At 32.9% G+C, this 20,063-nt stretch overlaps 2 protein-coding genes across 7 annotated transcripts in view; both read right to left on the bottom strand.

Moving 5' to 3' along the window:
• LOC115448575 (peripheral plasma membrane protein CASK) overlaps window positions 1-3,084 on the bottom strand; it is a 274,370-nt gene extending 271,286 nt beyond the window's left edge. For all 3 annotated transcript variants that reach the window (XM_037440908.1, XM_037440909.1, XM_037440910.1), the window contains exons 1-2: window positions 2,601-3,084; window positions 545-657 (exon numbers count right to left, since the gene is read on the bottom strand). In XM_037440908.1, coding sequence (XP_037296805.1) covers window positions 545-657; window positions 2,601-2,659 — 172 coding nt within the window. In that variant the 5' untranslated portion in view covers window positions 2,660-3,084. The remainder of the gene's footprint in view (window positions 1-544; window positions 658-2,600) is intronic.
• Window positions 3,085-3,789: 705 nt separating this feature from the next.
• LOC115448570 (anosmin-1) lies at window positions 3,790-18,858 on the bottom strand. 4 transcript variants are annotated; one of them, XM_030176043.2, is made up of 10 exons: window positions 18,798-18,858; window positions 16,863-17,060; window positions 13,400-13,586; window positions 11,867-12,065; window positions 10,125-10,309; window positions 6,305-6,447; window positions 5,808-5,955; window positions 4,904-5,042; window positions 4,722-4,797; window positions 3,790-4,045 (listed from the first exon to the last, which is right to left on the bottom strand). In XM_030176043.2, the coding sequence occupies exons 2-10, from the start codon at window positions 17,016-17,018 to the stop codon at window positions 3,878-3,880; spliced, it is 1,401 nt and encodes a 466-aa protein (XP_030031903.1). In that variant the 5' UTR covers window positions 17,019-17,060; window positions 18,798-18,858; the 3' UTR covers window positions 3,790-3,877. The 4 variants fall into 4 exon arrangements, with proteins under 4 accessions (XP_030031903.1, XP_030031902.1, XP_037296979.1 ...); XM_030176042.2 differs by lacking the exon at window positions 18,798-18,858 and adding an exon at window positions 18,301-18,501; XM_037441082.1 differs by lacking the exon at window positions 18,798-18,858 and adding an exon at window positions 18,185-18,201.
• Between the last annotated feature and the right edge of the window lie 1,205 nt (window positions 18,859-20,063).

Raw genomic sequence — 20,063 nt, 5'->3', positions numbered from 1 at the left:
TAGTGTTACCTCTGATATAATGACTAATAATCCCTTTTTAAAACTTACTTGCTCTCGTTTAAATAAAGGTAATAAGTAAGACGTATGTCTTTTAAAAATAGATATGAATCATCAATCCCTCTTAGCCGAATTTCGGCCACGGCAGCCGATCTCAATAGAGACCAGCCAAGTACGCAGAAGATATTATATTGCAAAAGTGTGTTCGCAATACACAGGTGCTTTCTGCTTTTTCACTCCCGAAGTCTGGTCAGAGACGACAATCCGATATGTTCGGAGAGACCAGGCACAGAATTTTTAAGATGGAAAACCCAGTCACAATTAAATTGGTCTAATCCGGGATTCGAACCCAAGTCCTCACCTCGGCGCGGTAGTCGTACTGCGTACGCACAACTACACCACAGAGGCAGTCAAAATAGATATGATGTACCAATAAGAACATAACCAAAGCCTGTAGCTTCTTTAAAACATTCACTATTAAAATGTTCAACATTATTTAAGCAAGTTTCTTAATATTATTAAATAAAGTCATGAATTAACAACCCACCTGCAGTGCTTAGTCCAGGGCTAGCAGTAAAGCGGGCAACATCCACAATCTTCACTGCAAATTGTTGGCCAGTCTGGCGGTGCACACATCGGCGGACCAGACTGAATGGTCCCCTTGGAGCAGAATATTTAGTTTTTAAATAGTACATAACATAGTCTGATAGTTTTTATGCCAGAAAAGGAAGCAAAGACGCAACTAATGCACACACTTTTTCCCTATTTATTTCATCTTAAGGTGCAATATAGAGCGAGTCAACTGCCATTAGTCACAAATTTAAAACTTCTTGATACTAGATAGAAAAACCTGATATTACTATGATATCTGGAGACCGCACCCAAATCTCCAGCAAGGCAATCATACCTTTATACAAATGCTTCATCAAAACAGTTATAAATAATATAGACTGTCATAATAGTAGAAGTCTGTAACCTGTATGGCAAGACATCCAGCAGGAATTTGTCAGTTACTGGCATTAATATGATTACATAAAGTGGCTACATTAAATCATTGACTTAAATCTTCTAGAGTAGCAATTGCAGTTGCCACAAATACTAAATGATCAATTGACATGCTTTTGTTATGTGTACATATTTAAGACAAATATGTAGTATCTGTAGCAGAAAATGACTTATTTAGACATTTTTTAACATCCATCATAATTATTGTCATTATGCAAAGAGAGAGACATGCATCAAAGCCCCATCATATGTGAATTTGTTCACAATTTAATTTTAAAAACTATTTATTAATAAATCCCTTTACACACATTTACTCCAGAATATTGCCTTTGGTGTGTAACAAATTTTCTGTTATATGATATGAAATTCTTTTCATAGAACACTTTTAAATACACTGAACTATAATTTCTTGGCAATTTAAATTGTACTGTATTTTTTTTTATATCAACAGCTGTGGTGTACAACTACAGTCACCAGAACACGGCCAGTGAAGTCAAGGAATCGAAGGAATACCTTTGGCGAATTATAAGTTGCACCTATACTGCCATGTTAAGTTTGAAAATGGTATCTCAAAAAAAAAACAAAATCTTGATTTTTATGTTATCAAATAACTTAAAGAAATACCCATCCAATGAACTTACCAAAATAACAGTATTTTGTTTAGAACTTGGTAAAAAAGTCTGAAAAGTACAAAACTATAAAACTATATTTACAAAACTTTGATTATCTCAAAACAAGGTTTCCCTGACATAACGCTTTTGCACTTAGCTTGGTAGTATAGCACTGCATTCTAACACAATAATGTATTATTGGTGCTCCTGTTTATTCCGAATTGATAACTTTTAGACCTCTGATAGCAGACTATGCTTTAATTAATAAAATTATATCACAATACAGTTGATTTTTAGTATAAAAACTTAAACCTATCAAAAATAGTAATAATTAATTTTGCAATTATACCTTTTGGCTAACTGAAAGTATTGTATTTGTCACATGGTAATTGGTATTTAGATATGAGAGTTTAGTTTAGTTTTTTGAGGTACCGCTTTTGAGCTTAGAATGGCAGTATATATTTGTGATAAAACCTAACCAATTTATTTATCTGAAAAAGGTATATTTAGTGAAAGCATTTTTTTAAATTTTATGTGCAAATAAAATTTTTAATTCAGAAACCAGATTTGATTATAGGCATAAGAGCCTACTAGATACTACTAGGTATGTATTTAAAGTATTCTTATGAGGAACTGGTTATTAATTAGTTAATAAAGTATATATTAAGATTGAAGCAAGTGAAGTTCATGATTAATAGTTCCACATGTGTCCTCTGACACATTATTAAGCACATATTTTCTTAACTTTGGGAGCATTTAAGGAATTTTATTGGGTAAATTAAAATTATTTTTTTATTTTACTCATGGAATATACTAATTTCATATTTGCATAGTTTATACATGAGGTTCAATTTATATTTGAAGTCTAAGTTTAGCAAATAATAGAACAGAAAAATATATGCTTTAGTAAATAAGAATACTGCTCTGCAGACCTCATTACACCTAAGTGCGATTTTAGAGACATTAAAGAAATGACTATGTACTTACTTGCCAATAATCTCACAAAGTTCGTACACATCGTCAAATAACACTTCGTCCTCAGCCATTTTTCACACAAACACAGTTCACTACGTTTCAGAAAAAGGTAAAAAATATCATTTTCGCACAGCCTTCGATCGGATTTGAAGAAGGTTACGCCCAGAGAGGAAAATCCTATTTTACAACGACACCAATTATTTATATGAACACCGAACGATATTCCAACACTGAGTCTTGTGTATCAATCAGAAATAACACACAATAATACGTGTAAAATAGTAAATTGTGCATTTTACGTGATAAAAATTCATAATACGTGAAATTTTCCAATAAGAATTGTAAATGTCACTATTCAATAACAATAATAGGAAGAAATATAGAACTTATTAATAGAATACGTGCTGATTAATAAATATTAGCAAAACTGTGATTAATCATAAAATATTTCATTTTTAGAGATATTTTTCTATTTACTCTTGACATTTCTAGGGTTGCAAAGATGTTAAATGAAGTTATCAGCATATGATCGGAATGTTACCAACCTAAAAATAAAATTGTATTTGCGCAAAAGTGTAGGAACCTGTTGTATTTTTTTTTTAATTTAATGTTATATTTTACCTTAACGTTTATATAAAATAAATACTCTCTTATTGATTTATTTACCACATTTTTTAAAACTACACTAATCTTAGTGACTTCAACTTCAAGGACTGTCAAACTTATAATGGTAAAATCATAGTCACAGGTGATTGCAGAATTTTAGAAGAGAAAATTCAATCTACTTATACAAAAATAATGCAGAAAACTCCATCTTCGATTTTTCATTAGCGAAACTCAATCACCATATAAAATTTTACAATATTTGTATTATGACACATTGTCTTTATTATATGACTTTTATTAGGTGCGTTCTTATATAACGAATGCTCAAATAAATAATTCGTTTTATTATAATGCGTTTATTTTGTATTCATAATAAATAAGACACATAATACGTTATTTTCATTTATAACAATTACATTAATTTTAAATTTCATAAAACTATTAATTTATACCTAGGTGCTTGTTATAATATTATACAGTCTATAAATCTCATAATATTAGTAACTTATAGTAATTATTACTTTGCCATAGCTCATTGTAATTTCAAGCAAACAATGGTGAAATTATTTTAATAATATATCATAACAACTCTAAGTAGGTATTAAAAGTATTGTATTTTGTCATTTTTATAAACATCTTACAGTAATCTAATTGAATAATCTAATCAAAATATAGGGTTATAGTCAAGTTTGACAATTTATTTGAGATGAATTAACTTTTCGTTTAAAATAGTCACAACCAGGAACACTAATAACAAGCTCGGAATCAGGTATTTTCGGTTTTCTCGATCTACTAACGTTGATTTTGTAGCTGCAGTGATAGTCTAGCTCATAGAGTTCAAATGTTGATTGCTGAAAAAAGAGAAAGTATAAATTCAAAATTAATGAAGAAATATTTAAAAAAAATTACACCAACATAAATATTATTAAAAAATATTAGGTATTATTTTCTCTTGTCTGTATTAAATCAGGCAATACATTTTCGCGCCCTTGGCATACTTGTACCTAACTTCACTGAATTGAATATTGCGCGGCACAATTGATTTTAGACTAGAGTTGGGTAGGACATGACATAAAAAAGAGTTTGTAAGAGTAGCCTCCTTTTAGCATTGAGCCGGTACAACGTCCTACTTCAAATGAGGCGAGGCGTAGTGAGGCTCGGCGCTTCAATGCGTATCTTACAGTATTTTGTAATGTTAACCCTCAAAATATTTCCCTCTCGCTCGCGACTCGAAACACAGTAATGTAATGTCCATTGTAAAATAACATCCTACTGTAATTTGTAGCATGCGGTTCTCTACCTCACTGTCCTCGTCCTACAGTTTACCAGAGACGGAGAATAAGTAACGCGACTGCCGCGTCATAAAATTTGAAGTAGTACAATATATAATTTTGAGCCACTCTTACATTTTGACGTCATGTCCCGGACAAATGTACCGCCTCTTGTATGTCCTACTCAACATTATTTTAGACTTGAGTTGAAGTTCACTGACGTCGTGACTGTTCGCATTAAAAATTAAACAATTACCTCTGTAGTCGCAGACAAATCTTTTATAGGTTTACTGGGATCATCGCACTTTATCGTTGTCCAATGCACGTAGTACCTGAAAAAATAGTATTTAAATATAATAAACAATATATGTATAATATTGTACATATTAATAGGCAGGTCCGTTTTTACAATCTCAGTGTTGAGTTATTAGTATTTACCTTCCAGGGGCTTCGTGTACTCTCGGTATAGGCTCCCATGAAATTCTAGCCTTTAATTTTTGATTGTACCATATAATTTTGTTTAGTTTTAGACCTTTTATTTTTCTTTCCCGTCGTTGTAATTTTTCTGGTTCGGGTTCTGAAATCCATTTATATAAATGAATTGTTATGTGTTATAGCCAACTTGAATACAGTTTAAGTATGTCCGAGTAAAAATAAAATTCGCAATAGCGAGTAGCGAGTACAGGGTACATACAGAGTGTCTTAGCACGGTTTTGCAAAGTCCTGAGTTTTTTAATAGAATAATATTTAACTTGGACTTATATAGAGTATTTATTTCAGTATTGTTTTAAAACCTGCAAGATTCGATTCTGCAAGTAGTTATATTAAATCTGCTTCAGTCTGGTTCCAAAAACAAAGTTTGTATAAAATAATTTCGTTAAATTATATTTCCATTAACAATAACAGTCATGGATATCGGTGCCTCCGAATGGCCTTGCCTTACGAATCAAGTATCAAATTTATTTTTGCCATAAAATAATGTAGGACCTAGGTTATGCCTATAATATTGTACTTACATAGTAGACAATTCCTATTCATTGATTTGTAATGGAAGTCATATTTAATATTTAATCTGTATTATTTTATTGTTGCAATTATTTTTGACTAAGAAGTCTGATTTTTGCAGTATATTTTAGTTTAGATTGTTTTTTTTCTTATTTGAATGTAACGAATAGATTTCATAATCCAATAAATCCGAAGTGTTTATGAATTCAAAGAGATTTCGGTTACAACACGTAAAGGCAATAAATAATTACAAAACATATTTTTTAATGATTATAATCATTAATTTTAAAAATTGATTTAATTTTTTACGAGGCTATTAAAAATACGCCTTATTTACCTTTAGGCGGCATAGTAGCGGTGGTGTTGTAGAAAATGGAAGCCTTCTCACTGCGCAATTTACCCAACCCATAATGACTAATCGTTTGCACTTGCAAAAAGTACATAGAATTCGGTTGTAGGTCTTTGATTTCGATGAAATGTTGGTCCTGAAAAAGATCGATTAATGTCTTAACAATTGATTACTACAACTAAATATTAAGCGTAGTTAGTTCTCGCCACTAGTATCTCATGACTTTAAATAAGAATAGATGGCGAGAATACTAGTCATTTCTGAAAGGATAAATAGGTATATACTGGATACCCTCAAGTTGCAAAACGTAACTGGCTATATTAATAACTGCTAAACAACATAACCACACTATCACGTGTTGTGTTTGCCGATTATATATGAAAGTCCATATCCCCAATCCCCACACTAAATTTTATCTCCGAAATCGAAAATGAAATGAATCAAACATATGTCATATGTTAGATAATATATACATTAACTGATACCTTAGGAACGGTCTGGTGGTTGACTAGCACGGAATCTAGTTCACCGCCTAACCCGCGCAGGCGTCTGCTCCAGAAAACTTTGTATCTAATCACTGGCAGGTCCGACCGGGGCTCCTTCCATTCAAGTCGCACTGTCACTGTACCTAAAATCAATAACAATGAAAACTATACGATACGAAGTCTATATATCAATAAACTAGCTTTTGCCCGCGGCTCCGCTCGCATTATAAAGTTTTTCGGGCTAAAGTTTCCTGTTATAAAAGTCACGCTATATATTTTTCCGGGATCCTATGTCCTTCCCAGGGTCTCAAACTAGCTCCATACCAAATTTCATCTTAATACGTTGGGTAGTTTTTGAGTTTAACACGTTCAGGCAGACAGATGCAGCGGGGGACTTTGTTTTATAATATATTTTTGTAGAACTTTTTAAGAGGAACGATCCCGTCATATACCATTGTTGCATAACTTTAACCGTTTACGCAGCGCACGCAACGGAAGCTCTCAAAACTAATTAATTTTCCCCGTTTTTGCAACATGTTTCATTACTGCTCCGCTCCTATTGGTCATAGCGTGATGATATATAGTCTATAGCAATCCAGCAACAAAGGGCTATTCAACACAAAAAGAATTTTTCATTTCGAACCGGTAATTCCTGAGATTAGCCATTACTGCTCCGCTCCTATTGGTCATAGCGTCATGATATATAGTCTATAGCAATCCAGGAACAAATGGCTATCCAACACAAAAAGATTTTTTCAATTCGAACCGGTAGTTCCTGAGATTAGCCATTACTGCTCCGCTCCTATTGAGTATAGCGTAATGATATATAGCCTATAGCACTCCACGAACAAAGAGCTATCCAACGCAAAAAGAATTTTTCAGTTTGGACCGGTAGTTCCTGAGATTAGCCATTACTGCCCCGCTCCTATTGGGTATAGCGTGATGATATGTAGCCTATAGCACTCCGCGAACAAAAGGCTATCCAACGCAAAAAGAATTTTTCAGTTTGGACCGGTAGTTCCTGAGATTAGCCATTACTGCTCCGCTCCTATTGGTATAGCGTGATGATATATAGCCTATAGCACTCCACGAACAAAGGGCTATCCAACGCAAAAATATTTTTTCAGTTTGGACCGGTAGTTCCTGAGATTAGCCATTACTGCCCCGCTCCTATTGGGTATAGCGTGATGATATATATAGCCTATAGCACTCCACGAACAAAGGGCTATCCAACGCAAAAAGAATTTTTCAGTTTGGACCGGTAGTTCCTGAGATTAGCCATTACTGCCCCGCTCCTATTGGGTATAGGGTGATGATATATAGCCTATAGCACTCCACAAACAAAGGGCTATCCAACGTAAAAAGAATTTTTCGGTTTGGACCGGTAGTTCCTGAGATTAGCGCGTTCAAACAAACAAACAAACAAACAAACTCTTCAGCTTTATATAATAGTATAGATGTGTGTATGTATTATTCTATGGAGTCCAAACGGCTGTAACGATTTTAATAAAAAACTTAAGTAATCTTTTTATTAGCCCAGCAGGTTCGTAACCCGTTAGTAGGTTGCCTTTAGTATGATCGCTTAATTTTCAAGGGTTGCGAGCACCTAAAGCATTCACTCAAAAGTCCGGTGTGTTTGTATAAGCCGACCCTTGCCAGGCTACAAATGTAGTAAAAAAAAGAAAACCCAGCGGGTGTTCCCGTGAGGTTTGGTAACAATCGGAGTACCAGAAGTCATTCACCTCTGGATAATTGGTTCTACCAATGCGAAGCCAGGGCGGGTCGCTAGTTTTTTTATAAATTTAATGTAGGTATTATCTACTAACTGCGCTACCATATGTCGTCTCTTTCCATAATGACCCTTAAGTATTGTGTTGTATTGTATTACAACGTCCATATATATATATATTCAAGGATATTTTTGCCGGATTAGGTAACTTGCATTTTGGATTAGGAAATTATGTAACTTAGTCGTTCTAGAAGAACAAGACGCCAATCTCACTAAAGGAGTATGAATAATAATTAGTAGAAAATTTTATTTAAAATCATATTTATTTTTATTCATAGTTTTATATCTTGCATACGTTGTTTACCTAATCCAACAGAGCACAAAGGGGATTCGATTTATTAAATCAATGTTTTTATATATTATCCTGGTACATTTTTATTTCCTACACTGCAATTTAACAGTCAATATAAATAAACAATAAGTAATTAATTTAACTGAATTTGAATTATTGTTTCCAACTAAAGATTTGGGTAGATAAGGAAACTAGTGCGCTAGACGATGACCGATAAATTATCTGGGAGATTATATTTTATTTTGTCTTTATAGCCTTATGGCAGCGTAAATATCCTGCTGAGCGGGAGATCTTGAATTAATTGTTCATATTTCACATTTTATATGTTTTTTTTTATTACGATATGTCTGGTACTGGATATTCCAAAGGAAGTTGAAATCAGGACCTGATCGTAAAACTGACACAAATTTTCAGAAGCCTACGTGCACAAATGTGTTGTACCAGAAACAATGGCCTTATAAAGATTTTACTTCTTTGCATCGATATTTAAACGAAAGACAGAAAAAAAATTGTTGAGGCCCTATATACCCACTCCTTATTTTCAACACTCATCCCTCTTTAACGTCAACAACGTACCCACAACATTTCTGTCTGTTTGGTCGTTTATGGGTAGTAATGATCTTATACCATCAGATGACTCACCTTTCGTGAGCTTGATAGAAAATAAATACACGTAAATTATATATTTTTTAAATAATATTTACAAATAAGATTACAAATATGCCATTTAGGAGACGTAGAAAAAACTTCTATTTGTAATAAAAAACACATTAGCACATGAAATAATCTCATTTCTATTTGTAAAGTAGCCACAGTGGAAACCAAATAAGACGAAATTTTTAACACCTCGGCGAATAATACAAATAAATGTACAGCTTATGTACGGCTACAAGGAAACTTCAAAACTACTAAATTAAGTCGGGTATTTAATTATAAGGTTATACAAATAAATATGTTAAGAAGTGCTAAGAGTAAAATATTTACTGATCATATTAAAATGGTGTTTCATTGACTAACCAATCACTAATATAGATGCCAGAAAAAACCTAAAATAGGATACAGTTCTCTCAATGACTATGCAATTCCTTGCATGTTCAATGGAAAAGCACACAAAAGTTCTTTGGACGTAGTTTTTTGAAAAAGCAATTTCGATAAAAGTAGTTCTAAGAAAGGACACAACAATCGTCTGCTCTATTATTATGAAGGAATGCAATGATTATGGCCCGCACGACGACTAACTTTGATTGGCAGCATTGATGCTAAACGTGCAATGGGATCATTTCACAGGCTTCAAACTAAAATATACGGTGAGATAGAATGCACAGTTATTAAACTGCTTTTAAATTTCCTTTTCAAGAGACATTTTTATGACGTTAAGTACTGTAGGCCATAGGACAGATTTCTCTAAGACCATAATTTATTTAAATGACATATTTTATCGTTATTAGCACGTCGAAGCCATTACGCGTAATAGTTAAAAATATTATTTTACTTTTCATCCACAGAAAGAACTGTCACATAATTAGTACCTTTTATTATTTTAATTTCGCTTTGACTTGTGAAATCTTTGTGACTATAATTTGGATGACAGTAATAACATAGATTTTAGACATATATTAATAACCATTTTTAATTATTTTCACTGTACATCTAAGCATACGGAATCTTGTGTACTTTTACTTAATTAATACTCCCTTTCGCAGATATGGGAATATAGGACTATAATCTTTCCGACTTACCATTTTCAATTTTAAGTGGTCGTACTTTCAACTTTTTAGGCATAGGAGGCGGTCGAGGACCCCTACGAGGTGTGAAAGAAGCACTCGGTGCGGAGAAGCCTCGAGTGCCCGATGCGCTGACTGCAGCCACTCGGAACCGATACCATCTTCCAGGCTTCAGCAAATTACGAAGAGACACTTTTGTTCTGTCAGGAAACAAGAGGTTTAAAGAGATTGTTAATTCCTGATAATTATCACACCTATCGATCTTACTTTACAGATAAGTACAACTATATTAAGCAACTTAATAACTACATGGTTATACCAATAGAGTTCCTCATAAATCCACATAGGGACATAATTCCTTTTGAAAGTGCGCAACAACAAAACGCGATACACGAAGTTGTCCCATTCAGATGCCATCAGTCGTTTTCCGCATAGCTTTGCTTAAGATAATAAATACTGGAAATACGGGACAACCCTAGACGAACCATTGAACTTCATTCAACATTGCTCTCAGTGAGCTATGCGCCTTGGCATACTTTTCAACTTCACTTAGACAGCACAACTACTGGTTATGAATCAGACGCGCCACCCAAGCTCAAACGTGGGCACTGAGCCAAAGAGGTCGACGCAAACGTTAGAAAAGCAATTTTATCGTCGAAGGCACACCTGGAGCGTCGATTGTAAGTTATTGGCATTGTCGCATTAAGTATGAACGAGTCACAATTATAAAGATATTCATTAGTTAATCAAGAAGTTAAAAATTATTGGCAATGGATGATTAAATAAATAAGATTTCTAAGTAAACTATGAGCGGAAACGTCTGCAAAGTTTAAGGGCGATACAATTAGTGAGTTTTAATTACAGTAGATTAAAAACGCATGTTGACAATTGCGATGTAGTTTAAATATTAGAAAAGACAGCTGAAACTACGTATTACCTTGTAGAAAATAGGAACTAATTGAGCATGTTTCTCGTGTGAAAACCTTCTAGAAAATGTTTAAAAGTAACGATCGCAAAAGAACGCTATTAGCGAGTTGGTTATCGTCGCATTTCTAACAACGCAAATGGAGCAATTTCTTTGTTCTTACATCACTCGTGAATAGCAGCAATCAACTCAAATTGAAGTAAAATTTCCTGTAACGTTGTTCAGAAGGCCTCGTTGTGTTTTCCGAACGCTATGAAATGGATAATAGCGCTGCAGCACTTGCTTTTTGTAATTAAAATAGCCATTTCACAAAAACGTTGTTGTCGTATTCAAATATGAGTTTTTAGTATCAACAATAGCATGAAATCGAAGTAATAGATACGTTTTAACTAAGTAGCACGTCAGTATTCAGGCTACATTACCAAACGCAGTCACGCGAAACGTTTTTATATTGCGTGTGAAAAATGTGCTAATTGTCATTTTTTTGGAACAAACCAAATGTAAAAACTCTATACACTACTTATTAAATACACGTAACACGTGATGTAACATGTGTGTCGATTTATTACCTATAGTGCTAAAACAAATCGCACGCATTAACGGCCATTCAAAGTGAATTGAACTGCTTTCTAGTTCCATTTCAGCTGTTTGCTATACGGAAGAATTTTGACTGAACCAGTTTATTTCAGGTCACTAATGCAACTCCACTTATCACTTTCCAATAATTTCCGCTTAGAGACTCACGTTACGCGGGCATATCAATTACCTTATCAGTACGTGTCACTGACGTTTATTTTCTTTCCAAATAACGTCATTGGCACGTAATACTTACTTGTTTGTACGTAGTAACAAATTCCATTCGCCTAGTCTTGACTCTTCGTACTTCGGGCCGAGATGATGTTGTTCCTCCAGTAGGTATAGAACTCGGCCTGGGACTGCTCTTGCGGCGTCTCCAACTCCGTCTGACCATTTCACTACGACACCGCGACGTTTCTCTTTCGGTTCTTCCATCGTGGGTAAAGCTGGTAGACCTGCAATCCATGGTATGATAAAAACTCGATAATGATTGTGTTTGAATTCTTGATTCTCGGACTATTTATTAACTTTAATAAAACAGTATTAGACGAACAAATTAAACACGTAGAGCTGCATTATCGCTAGATAAAGATGCATTTGCGAGACCGTATCCTTTAATAAGTTTGAAGCTAGTATTCTAAATTATTGTCATATGTTTTAATAATTTATTTTATTACTAGAGATTAGACTTTGGAGTCATGAATAACGCCAAAAATACTTATCTTCAAATTATGAATTCAAATCTGAAAATCGGCACCATACATAATTCAGGCTTGCAGGAAGGCAGCAGGAAGTAAAGAAAAATAAAAATAGCTTCTACATAACAAACAGAATTAAACCATCGTTTTAATATAGCGATGAATAATATCTACGTCATTAATGCTATTATTTACCCCATCTATTGTAGAACAAGCACAGCAAACAGCGTGGGACGTTCACAAGTGTCCAGGCACAACGACCTTATTCCTCAAGTATATTGCCTTATTGATTATGTTTATAGTGAAAAATATGTGCAATATGTCCTCTTGTAGATAACACAAATATTTATTGGAAGCCGGTACTATATTGTTACTGTCATAATTATTTCACGCTGATTATAAGGATTGATGCAATCTTTTGCTCGATTTTTTTCGATTGACCTTTACTTCTAGAACTCTGATAGTGAAGCAAATTGGCTTGTCCATGTGTAATCACACAATTAATACTAATTTACTATACGAATATTGAATAGGTGCAGCGAAATAGTTCTCTGTAATAAGTACTTTTTAAAACTAAAGCTATTATAGGATGCCTTGCATCTGGAAAGTGCTTAATTAACCATAGACGTAATTAACTAACTTTGTAGGTACGTTAAATTATTCACCGGGACTACACTCGCTGCAATTTATTTAAGTGTTTAATTAATGTGGTACATTAATTTAAAAGTAAACGATTTTATACGGATGTAAAGAAAGATAGAAATAGACAGATCGATGTTAAGATAAATAATCTCCGGGTCTAGCAATAGAAAATCCAAAACTTTTATAATAATTTTAAAAATGAATTTGATGCCTAAAAACCCCAAAGACGTTGCTGATTATAATACTAAGTACTTATTTTAAGTCGAGACTAAAAGACAAGGTTTTATCGTCATGATTCAGTTATAAGTCAACTGCTGAACGTAGGCCTGCTCTAAAGATTTCTTGACGGACCTGTCAAAAACGATCAACAACCAGCCTGCTCCTACGACCTTTATAAAATCGTCTGTAAACCTTGCAATTATACAATTGCAAAATATATCGCTATTCACCAGGCAAAGTCAACAAATCCAAGGGCTCGCTGCAGGTGGAGCCGCATCCGTGATGGCAACACCGCTGCGTGCCGTCACACTGCGCGTCAGTGTTGCACGCCTCGACACACGCCTCTGCCCATTTGGGAGTATCGGAGTTGGGACACGTGCCAGGCTTCAGTTCTTGGCTGCGGCATTGTGAGCGACACTGCGAAGGAAAATATTTTTCTCACTAGATACTGATCAGACAGATTATGCCTTGCTTTAAATACCATTATTTCAAGATGAATTATTTTTATTACTGTTATAATGTATAGCTTATATTACTCTTGGATAAATTGGATTTGTAATGGTGAAATAATGTTAAAATTTTGTTCAATAATTGTAATCAATTAATTACAAAAAATCCTTGCTCTTTACAAAATTAGTAAAAAGAAGTATTCAATATCTTCTAAATAAACTTTGATGCTTGTATGGTGCACAAGGGACTTTCCAAGGGCTTTATGAATCATTGCCCTTAGTATCAATACAGTAATTTTAAATAAGTAAGTATGTATGTATATATGCATGTATACATATATACTTACAGTGGGTGCCCTGGTTGCACCTCTGCATACCCCTTCGGGGATAAATGCGTGAAGTTATGTATGTATGTATACTTACTATATATTACGTAAATAAATTCCTTTTTACTGACGGTAACTGACGTTCTACTCTACTCAATAATAACATATAAAAAAAAAAAAATATTGAGGAACTGAGTCCCACAGCGTAGTCTAATAATTTAAACTACGCTTTTACACTCTACATATACGCATGTAAGGCAAAAACTAAAAATATGTCATATCAGGGTCCACATGTATATCCTTTTATATTTATTCCATATTTATTATACGATTCATTGTAGCTACAGCCAACTATATTTATGACAAAAACATAAACGAAGACGCATCTCATACAAAATTGGTAATATTTCCCTATTTGAAATATAATAAATGAAAGATACTACACAAAAAAGTTCAATAAAAAACAATAGCACTATCAGGGTTGTTTTCCTAAAGACGCGATCATAAAGGAATACAGAACCGATATAACGAACTTCCGTTACCTCAATTTCATTAGTGAAGCATCATTAACGCGCGAGCATTAGCCTTAGAATAATGATTCCTTTGAAGTTCTGTGATTCATTATGCTCTTAACTGACGTTTTAATATGACGAGATGTTATCTTCATTCTGGATGTGAAATGAGGTCCGACACAAGCTTAACTCCGAAAATAGAATGCTTAAGTGCCTTAATTTAGATAAGTTTTGTTTTAGATCAATTCTCTATGATTTATTGCTAAAGACCAGTCTATTCTAAAATTAATCGAAGTAAAATCGAAAGTAGAGGTACACGAACATTACAATTTCTATCTTCATACGTTTTGTTAAACCACAATTGATTTTGTTCAGGGTTTGAAAGAAATATAAAAGTAAGCAACTTTCTCACCACCTTGTTACCTATGATTGTCTTGGTCTTTTTTAATCGTGTTCAGTTATGCAAGCATTTGTAAAACTTTATTGATTACATGCTCATTGACAAACTCTAGATTTATTTGTGATAAAATGAAGCGCATACTTTATATTAAAAATGTATTTCAGTGGAAGCCAGAAACAATTAATCTCAAAGTTGTGACTGATGAACTGTAGACAACAAAACCTAGTAAAAGATGAAGCAGTTATTTTTTATAACCCAACAATGAAAAAAGTATTATCGAAAATGAAGCTGCATCTTTAAACAATAATGTTTATGAGTGCAATTTAAAAGATTTACTTCGTTTAGTCGCAGCCAGCGATAAGATCAAAATGCGATTGTCTTTTGTCACTACATCGAGTCTCGGCCGCTTGTTTTTTGTCTTAATGCATTTCACACAAACCGCTTTTGCACATCTGGAATTTACCGGTACTTGCACTTAAGACCCGCAGGAGTTGATTTAGGGTCGATTGAGGTTTAAGAACAGATTTCCAGGCCCGCAGAAGAAACTTTGTAGATCTCAAAGTTGATTGTATTTCGTTGTGTACGTTCATTTTCCAATTTTTTGCGTATGTTGTTTTGTCTGACGTTCTGGGAACTTGTTGAATCATGTTCGCTATGCTATCTTAATAAATATTTTTTTATGAATGTATGTAGTTTCTGAGTTTCGTTGAGTATTTTTTGTAAGTTTGGATACGAGCATGCAATCGTGAGTGATAAGATATCTGCCTGCCTAAACTTTTTACGCGTTGAGAACTCGTTGAACTTGTGGGAATATAAGTTTTATTGCATGGGAAATTTGAGGATGACGTCAATTTATTATTTTATAGCTTATCATGTCATAACACACGCAACAGCCACGTTATGGAAACAATTAGCAATTAAGAATTCGTGGTGCATTTTCACATATTTTTACATTCATTTTTTCAATCGTGAATTGAAACATTTTTTGTCAATCTATCTATAAGTAACATTTTGTTTGTCAACTTTCACTTTAAAATTAACACTTTCAGTTTATAAACGCTTCTTTATCCCAAACATTATTTGCAGGGGAAAGTTTCAGAGAAAATATGTTTTGATGCAAATTCCATTGCAAAATATACCTTAAAATACTTAGTCTTAATAAAAATAAGGTAGGAAAATGAATATAAACATTAAAAACACTTGAAACATTATCAAATAACTATCAACAAGACCTAAGATTGTTTCATTTCCTAATAACAACTCAACAGCAATCATCGTGCAGACAAGTTTCTACAGAACTTTCTTATTCGTGAAACTCTCACAAAACATATTCCCTATCATCAACAGTATCTGAACAAGTTCATTTTTATTGCTCTCATAACTTTTGTCAATGCCTCATGAATTTATTATATGGGGTCAATTCAATAAGTTTGTTTCTTGTTTAATGTCTACATCAATCTGTTCTTTGTTCAGACTTGTTTTTGAATGAAAGAAATAATCTTGATGCATGTCGTCTCGACGTTTATAGTACTTGCTTCAATGTTTCCGTTGTTTATGAGTCGCTGTTATACTTAAATTGCTAATTACGATAAAATTTACTACAGAAATTCTTGTCGAAATTATCAACATGTTTATAATAATTGTAACAATTAGTATTCTGGTGTTTAAAAATCATAAAACAATATCTGATAATATAGTATTCAAAGACTAACCCGTTTAATGTTTTTTTCCGTATAGCATAATTGTTATGTCTACCTTTCAGTTTTTTAGATTTGTTCTAACACGTTGTTAATTAAAGCTTTGTTATTATTTACTACTCATGTACAAAAATAAACTTATAAATATTCGTATACTTCGTCTATGTTACATTTATACTGAACCATTAGTCAGTTTCCGAGTTTTTAACAGTAGTCACTTTAAATAATAGACTTAGTTATGATATAATAAGATATCATGGTAGATACCAGACATAACTTACGTTAATTACTTATTCTGACTTAACTTACCTGCGCTTTACTCTCCTTCTCTCTTTCAAAACACATGAGATCACATCGAGTCTTGGACAGAGAGTTCGTTTGCATTCTCGAGTATCTTCGAGTTCTAGATAATACTGCCGGCATAAGGGCCAATGCCGCCAAAACAACAATCACTTTTGACTGCATTGTGATTGATTACTCCGATCAATGTTTACGCATGTTCTATTTCTGAAAATACAAAGGTATTTAGTAATTTCGTAGTGGTGTACTCTAGCAGACAGTTTCGTTTTATGGGACCAAATTTTCTTTTTAGGTATTTATACTGTTTCTGACATGCTAGACACAAAGCTTACAATATGGAAGTGTTTACTGTATACAATTTATAGGTATATTTATTTATATTCTGAAACAAACTTTTTTTTCTTTTCGAGTCTCTTTACTCTTTACTAATTTACACTGATGTGAAAATAATTTAAAGTTAATTGATGTTTTAAATAACCTTCATTAACATGGGCAGTTCTCTTGAAATCCTTGAAAGGTTTGCATTTTTTAAATCGCCTCTTATTTATTACCAAGTGTCAAGTAATTGAAAGTTATTTATATATTTTTCCTTGTTTTCATTTTCAATATTATAGAGAGGTCGTTGTGCATTTATTCTGTCTTCATTATGTTTCTTGAAGAAATACTTGTAAGTCGAACATTATGTTTTATTTGCAACGTATTAAAAATTGAAATATTTTAAATAAATGTGTAATATTTTTACACCGAGTTAAATATTAATAAGTAATGTTTCATTCCTTGTTCATTATCATACATGCTATTATTATATGAGGAATATTTCCACTAATAAATGAATAATAATGTCTAGTGTATATAGAATTTTTGGTATGAACTAACGATTTATTCGTTTAAAACATGCACAATGGGTAAATTTTTAGTTGTACTAACCGTCCTATATTAGTCTTCATGTTTTTTGTGTAAACATGTGGTTATTTAGCAATAATAACGGTTAAATAATGTAGTAGAAAAGGTTATCTACGTGTGTAGTTATCTAAATGGTTTTTGCACTGTTTTTTCATAAAAAAATACATTGGCGTAGATAGTATTTCGTGATTAACAGTTCGATTAAATGCTAAAGTTATAATGAGTTAGACTATTATATAATATTCTTTTAAATATTGTTATTATTGAATTAGAAATTATTGATTAAAATAATTCAAAGAGTTAAATTACTTTCGTCTTAGTTTTGAATTATATCTGTAATTTTATTAATACGATGGAGCCACATTTGTAAATTAATTAATAAAATCTCCTAGCTAATACTTTGTTATAACATTTTTTCCATTACTTACTGCATAAACAATTAAGGATTAATAACATACACACATTACATATTACATAAAAAAAAAAAAACATAAATTTAATAACACTATTTCCTGCACACAGAAAATTGCCAGTGCAAATTCACCTTTAAAAAACTCGATCGATTATCGTTAATCAATTAAATCCATAGCATTATCGATTCCCGAATGTGTCATTGACCTCGATATACGACGGGATAAGTCGAGAGCGGTTTGCGACTGTATCGTTTGAAATGCGCGGCAACACTGCCTGCGCTTGCGCATCGTCTATTCGTGTTCCAACTTCATTAATACACATCGATGATGCTTTCCTGTCTGAATGCGAATGACGGAAGGCTGCTTTTACCAGCCGGTTTCCTAATTAAAAAAATAAACCCGATCAAGTACGAGCCCAGATGGTATCTTGAGTTCCGTAGAATTATATAATAAATTTATTTACGATGATAGGTCGATTATGTATCTAGATGAAGTTGATTAAAATAATTAATTATACTACCTTGTAATTATTCTTATCAATTCGCAATAAAAACTAGATTAAATTTATTTCGGACGTGTTTAATTATGAATTTAATTTATTTGATTAATCAAACGACACGGGACTTACCAGATAAAATGGATTAACGAAGAGTTTAAGGTCATCGAAGACTGATCCCTAAAACGTAGTGGGTCTCCTTCCTGATGCCGATGGAGTGCGTATTTCGATTGGCTTAATTGAGTCTTGCATTGAAGTACTTATCATTAAATTAGTATTGATATCGGTTGAAACTTTACACGTTTTGTTTGTAATAAATAACTGAATTCATTGCTTTATTTAGGTTACAACCAACTGAAGAATGTTTGTATTATCAACAGATTAATTTTAATCCAATAACACAGATTGAGAACATCATTTAATATATCAAACGTAATCTGATAATACTGTTTTGAAATAGCTTTCACAATTAATCAGATTTGTTTGTGTTATTTATTGGAAATCCATCGTGTGGACCATAACAGAATTTTGATGTTGTTTAAGTTGACATAAAAAAGTTTGTTTTATCTTTGACGATAAATTCGAAAATATTTGTGTTAACATTCATTATCTTCCATCTATTGGAGATATTTAATTTAATTTTATGTAAATTTTATCGGTTTATGAATCGGAAACATATTTTGAAGATACGTATTATTATTTAAAATATATTTCCTTAGATTTTATCAACATTACCTTATACATCTAAGATGACTTTGTTCCCCTAGATCACTAAAACGTTCCTGCGCTCAAAATATTCCGTAATTAATGTTTTTTTTTATTGATTTGAATGACGAGACGAACTTGCTGTTCATCTCATGGTAACGATACGACCGCCCATAAACATTAGAAACACCATCCAACACCTTAATTTAAAAAGTATTGTTTAGTATTCCACGAGTAGTTAGGAGATGTTAAGTCTTATTATGTCCAGTAATTACACTGGCTACAATGTCCTTCAAACCGGAACACAACAGTGACTACAGATTACTGCTTGGCAGTAGAAATAGACATTGCGGTGGTACCGACCCAGGCGGACTCTCACATATGAGAGACCTACCACCAGTACTATATACACGATAAATGTAATAATATTACAGCTCATTAAAATCCCAATATTGATTGCACGTGATTTACGTTTAAATTGTTAATCTCAGACAACAGTGCAGCGCTAATTAAATCTGGAAGGGCATCCGGCGACTAATCAAACGGTCGTTGATTCCATGTTTAAAAGGATTTGCCTTTGCCGTTGTAAATATGGATCATCTTTTGATATGTTGTTTCCGTTTTTATATATTTATTTAATATTGTTCATTAGTTCGCCGGAATAGCGAGTGTGTTCGTATTTTCATTTTCATT

Source organism: Manduca sexta, chromosome 21, assembly GCF_014839805.1.
Source record: "Manduca sexta isolate Smith_Timp_Sample1 chromosome 21, JHU_Msex_v1.0, whole genome shotgun sequence".
In the NCBI taxonomy this organism is placed as follows: Eukaryota; Metazoa; Arthropoda; class Insecta; order Lepidoptera; family Sphingidae; genus Manduca; species Manduca sexta.
This window is presented reverse-complemented; position numbering and strand designations above follow the sequence as displayed.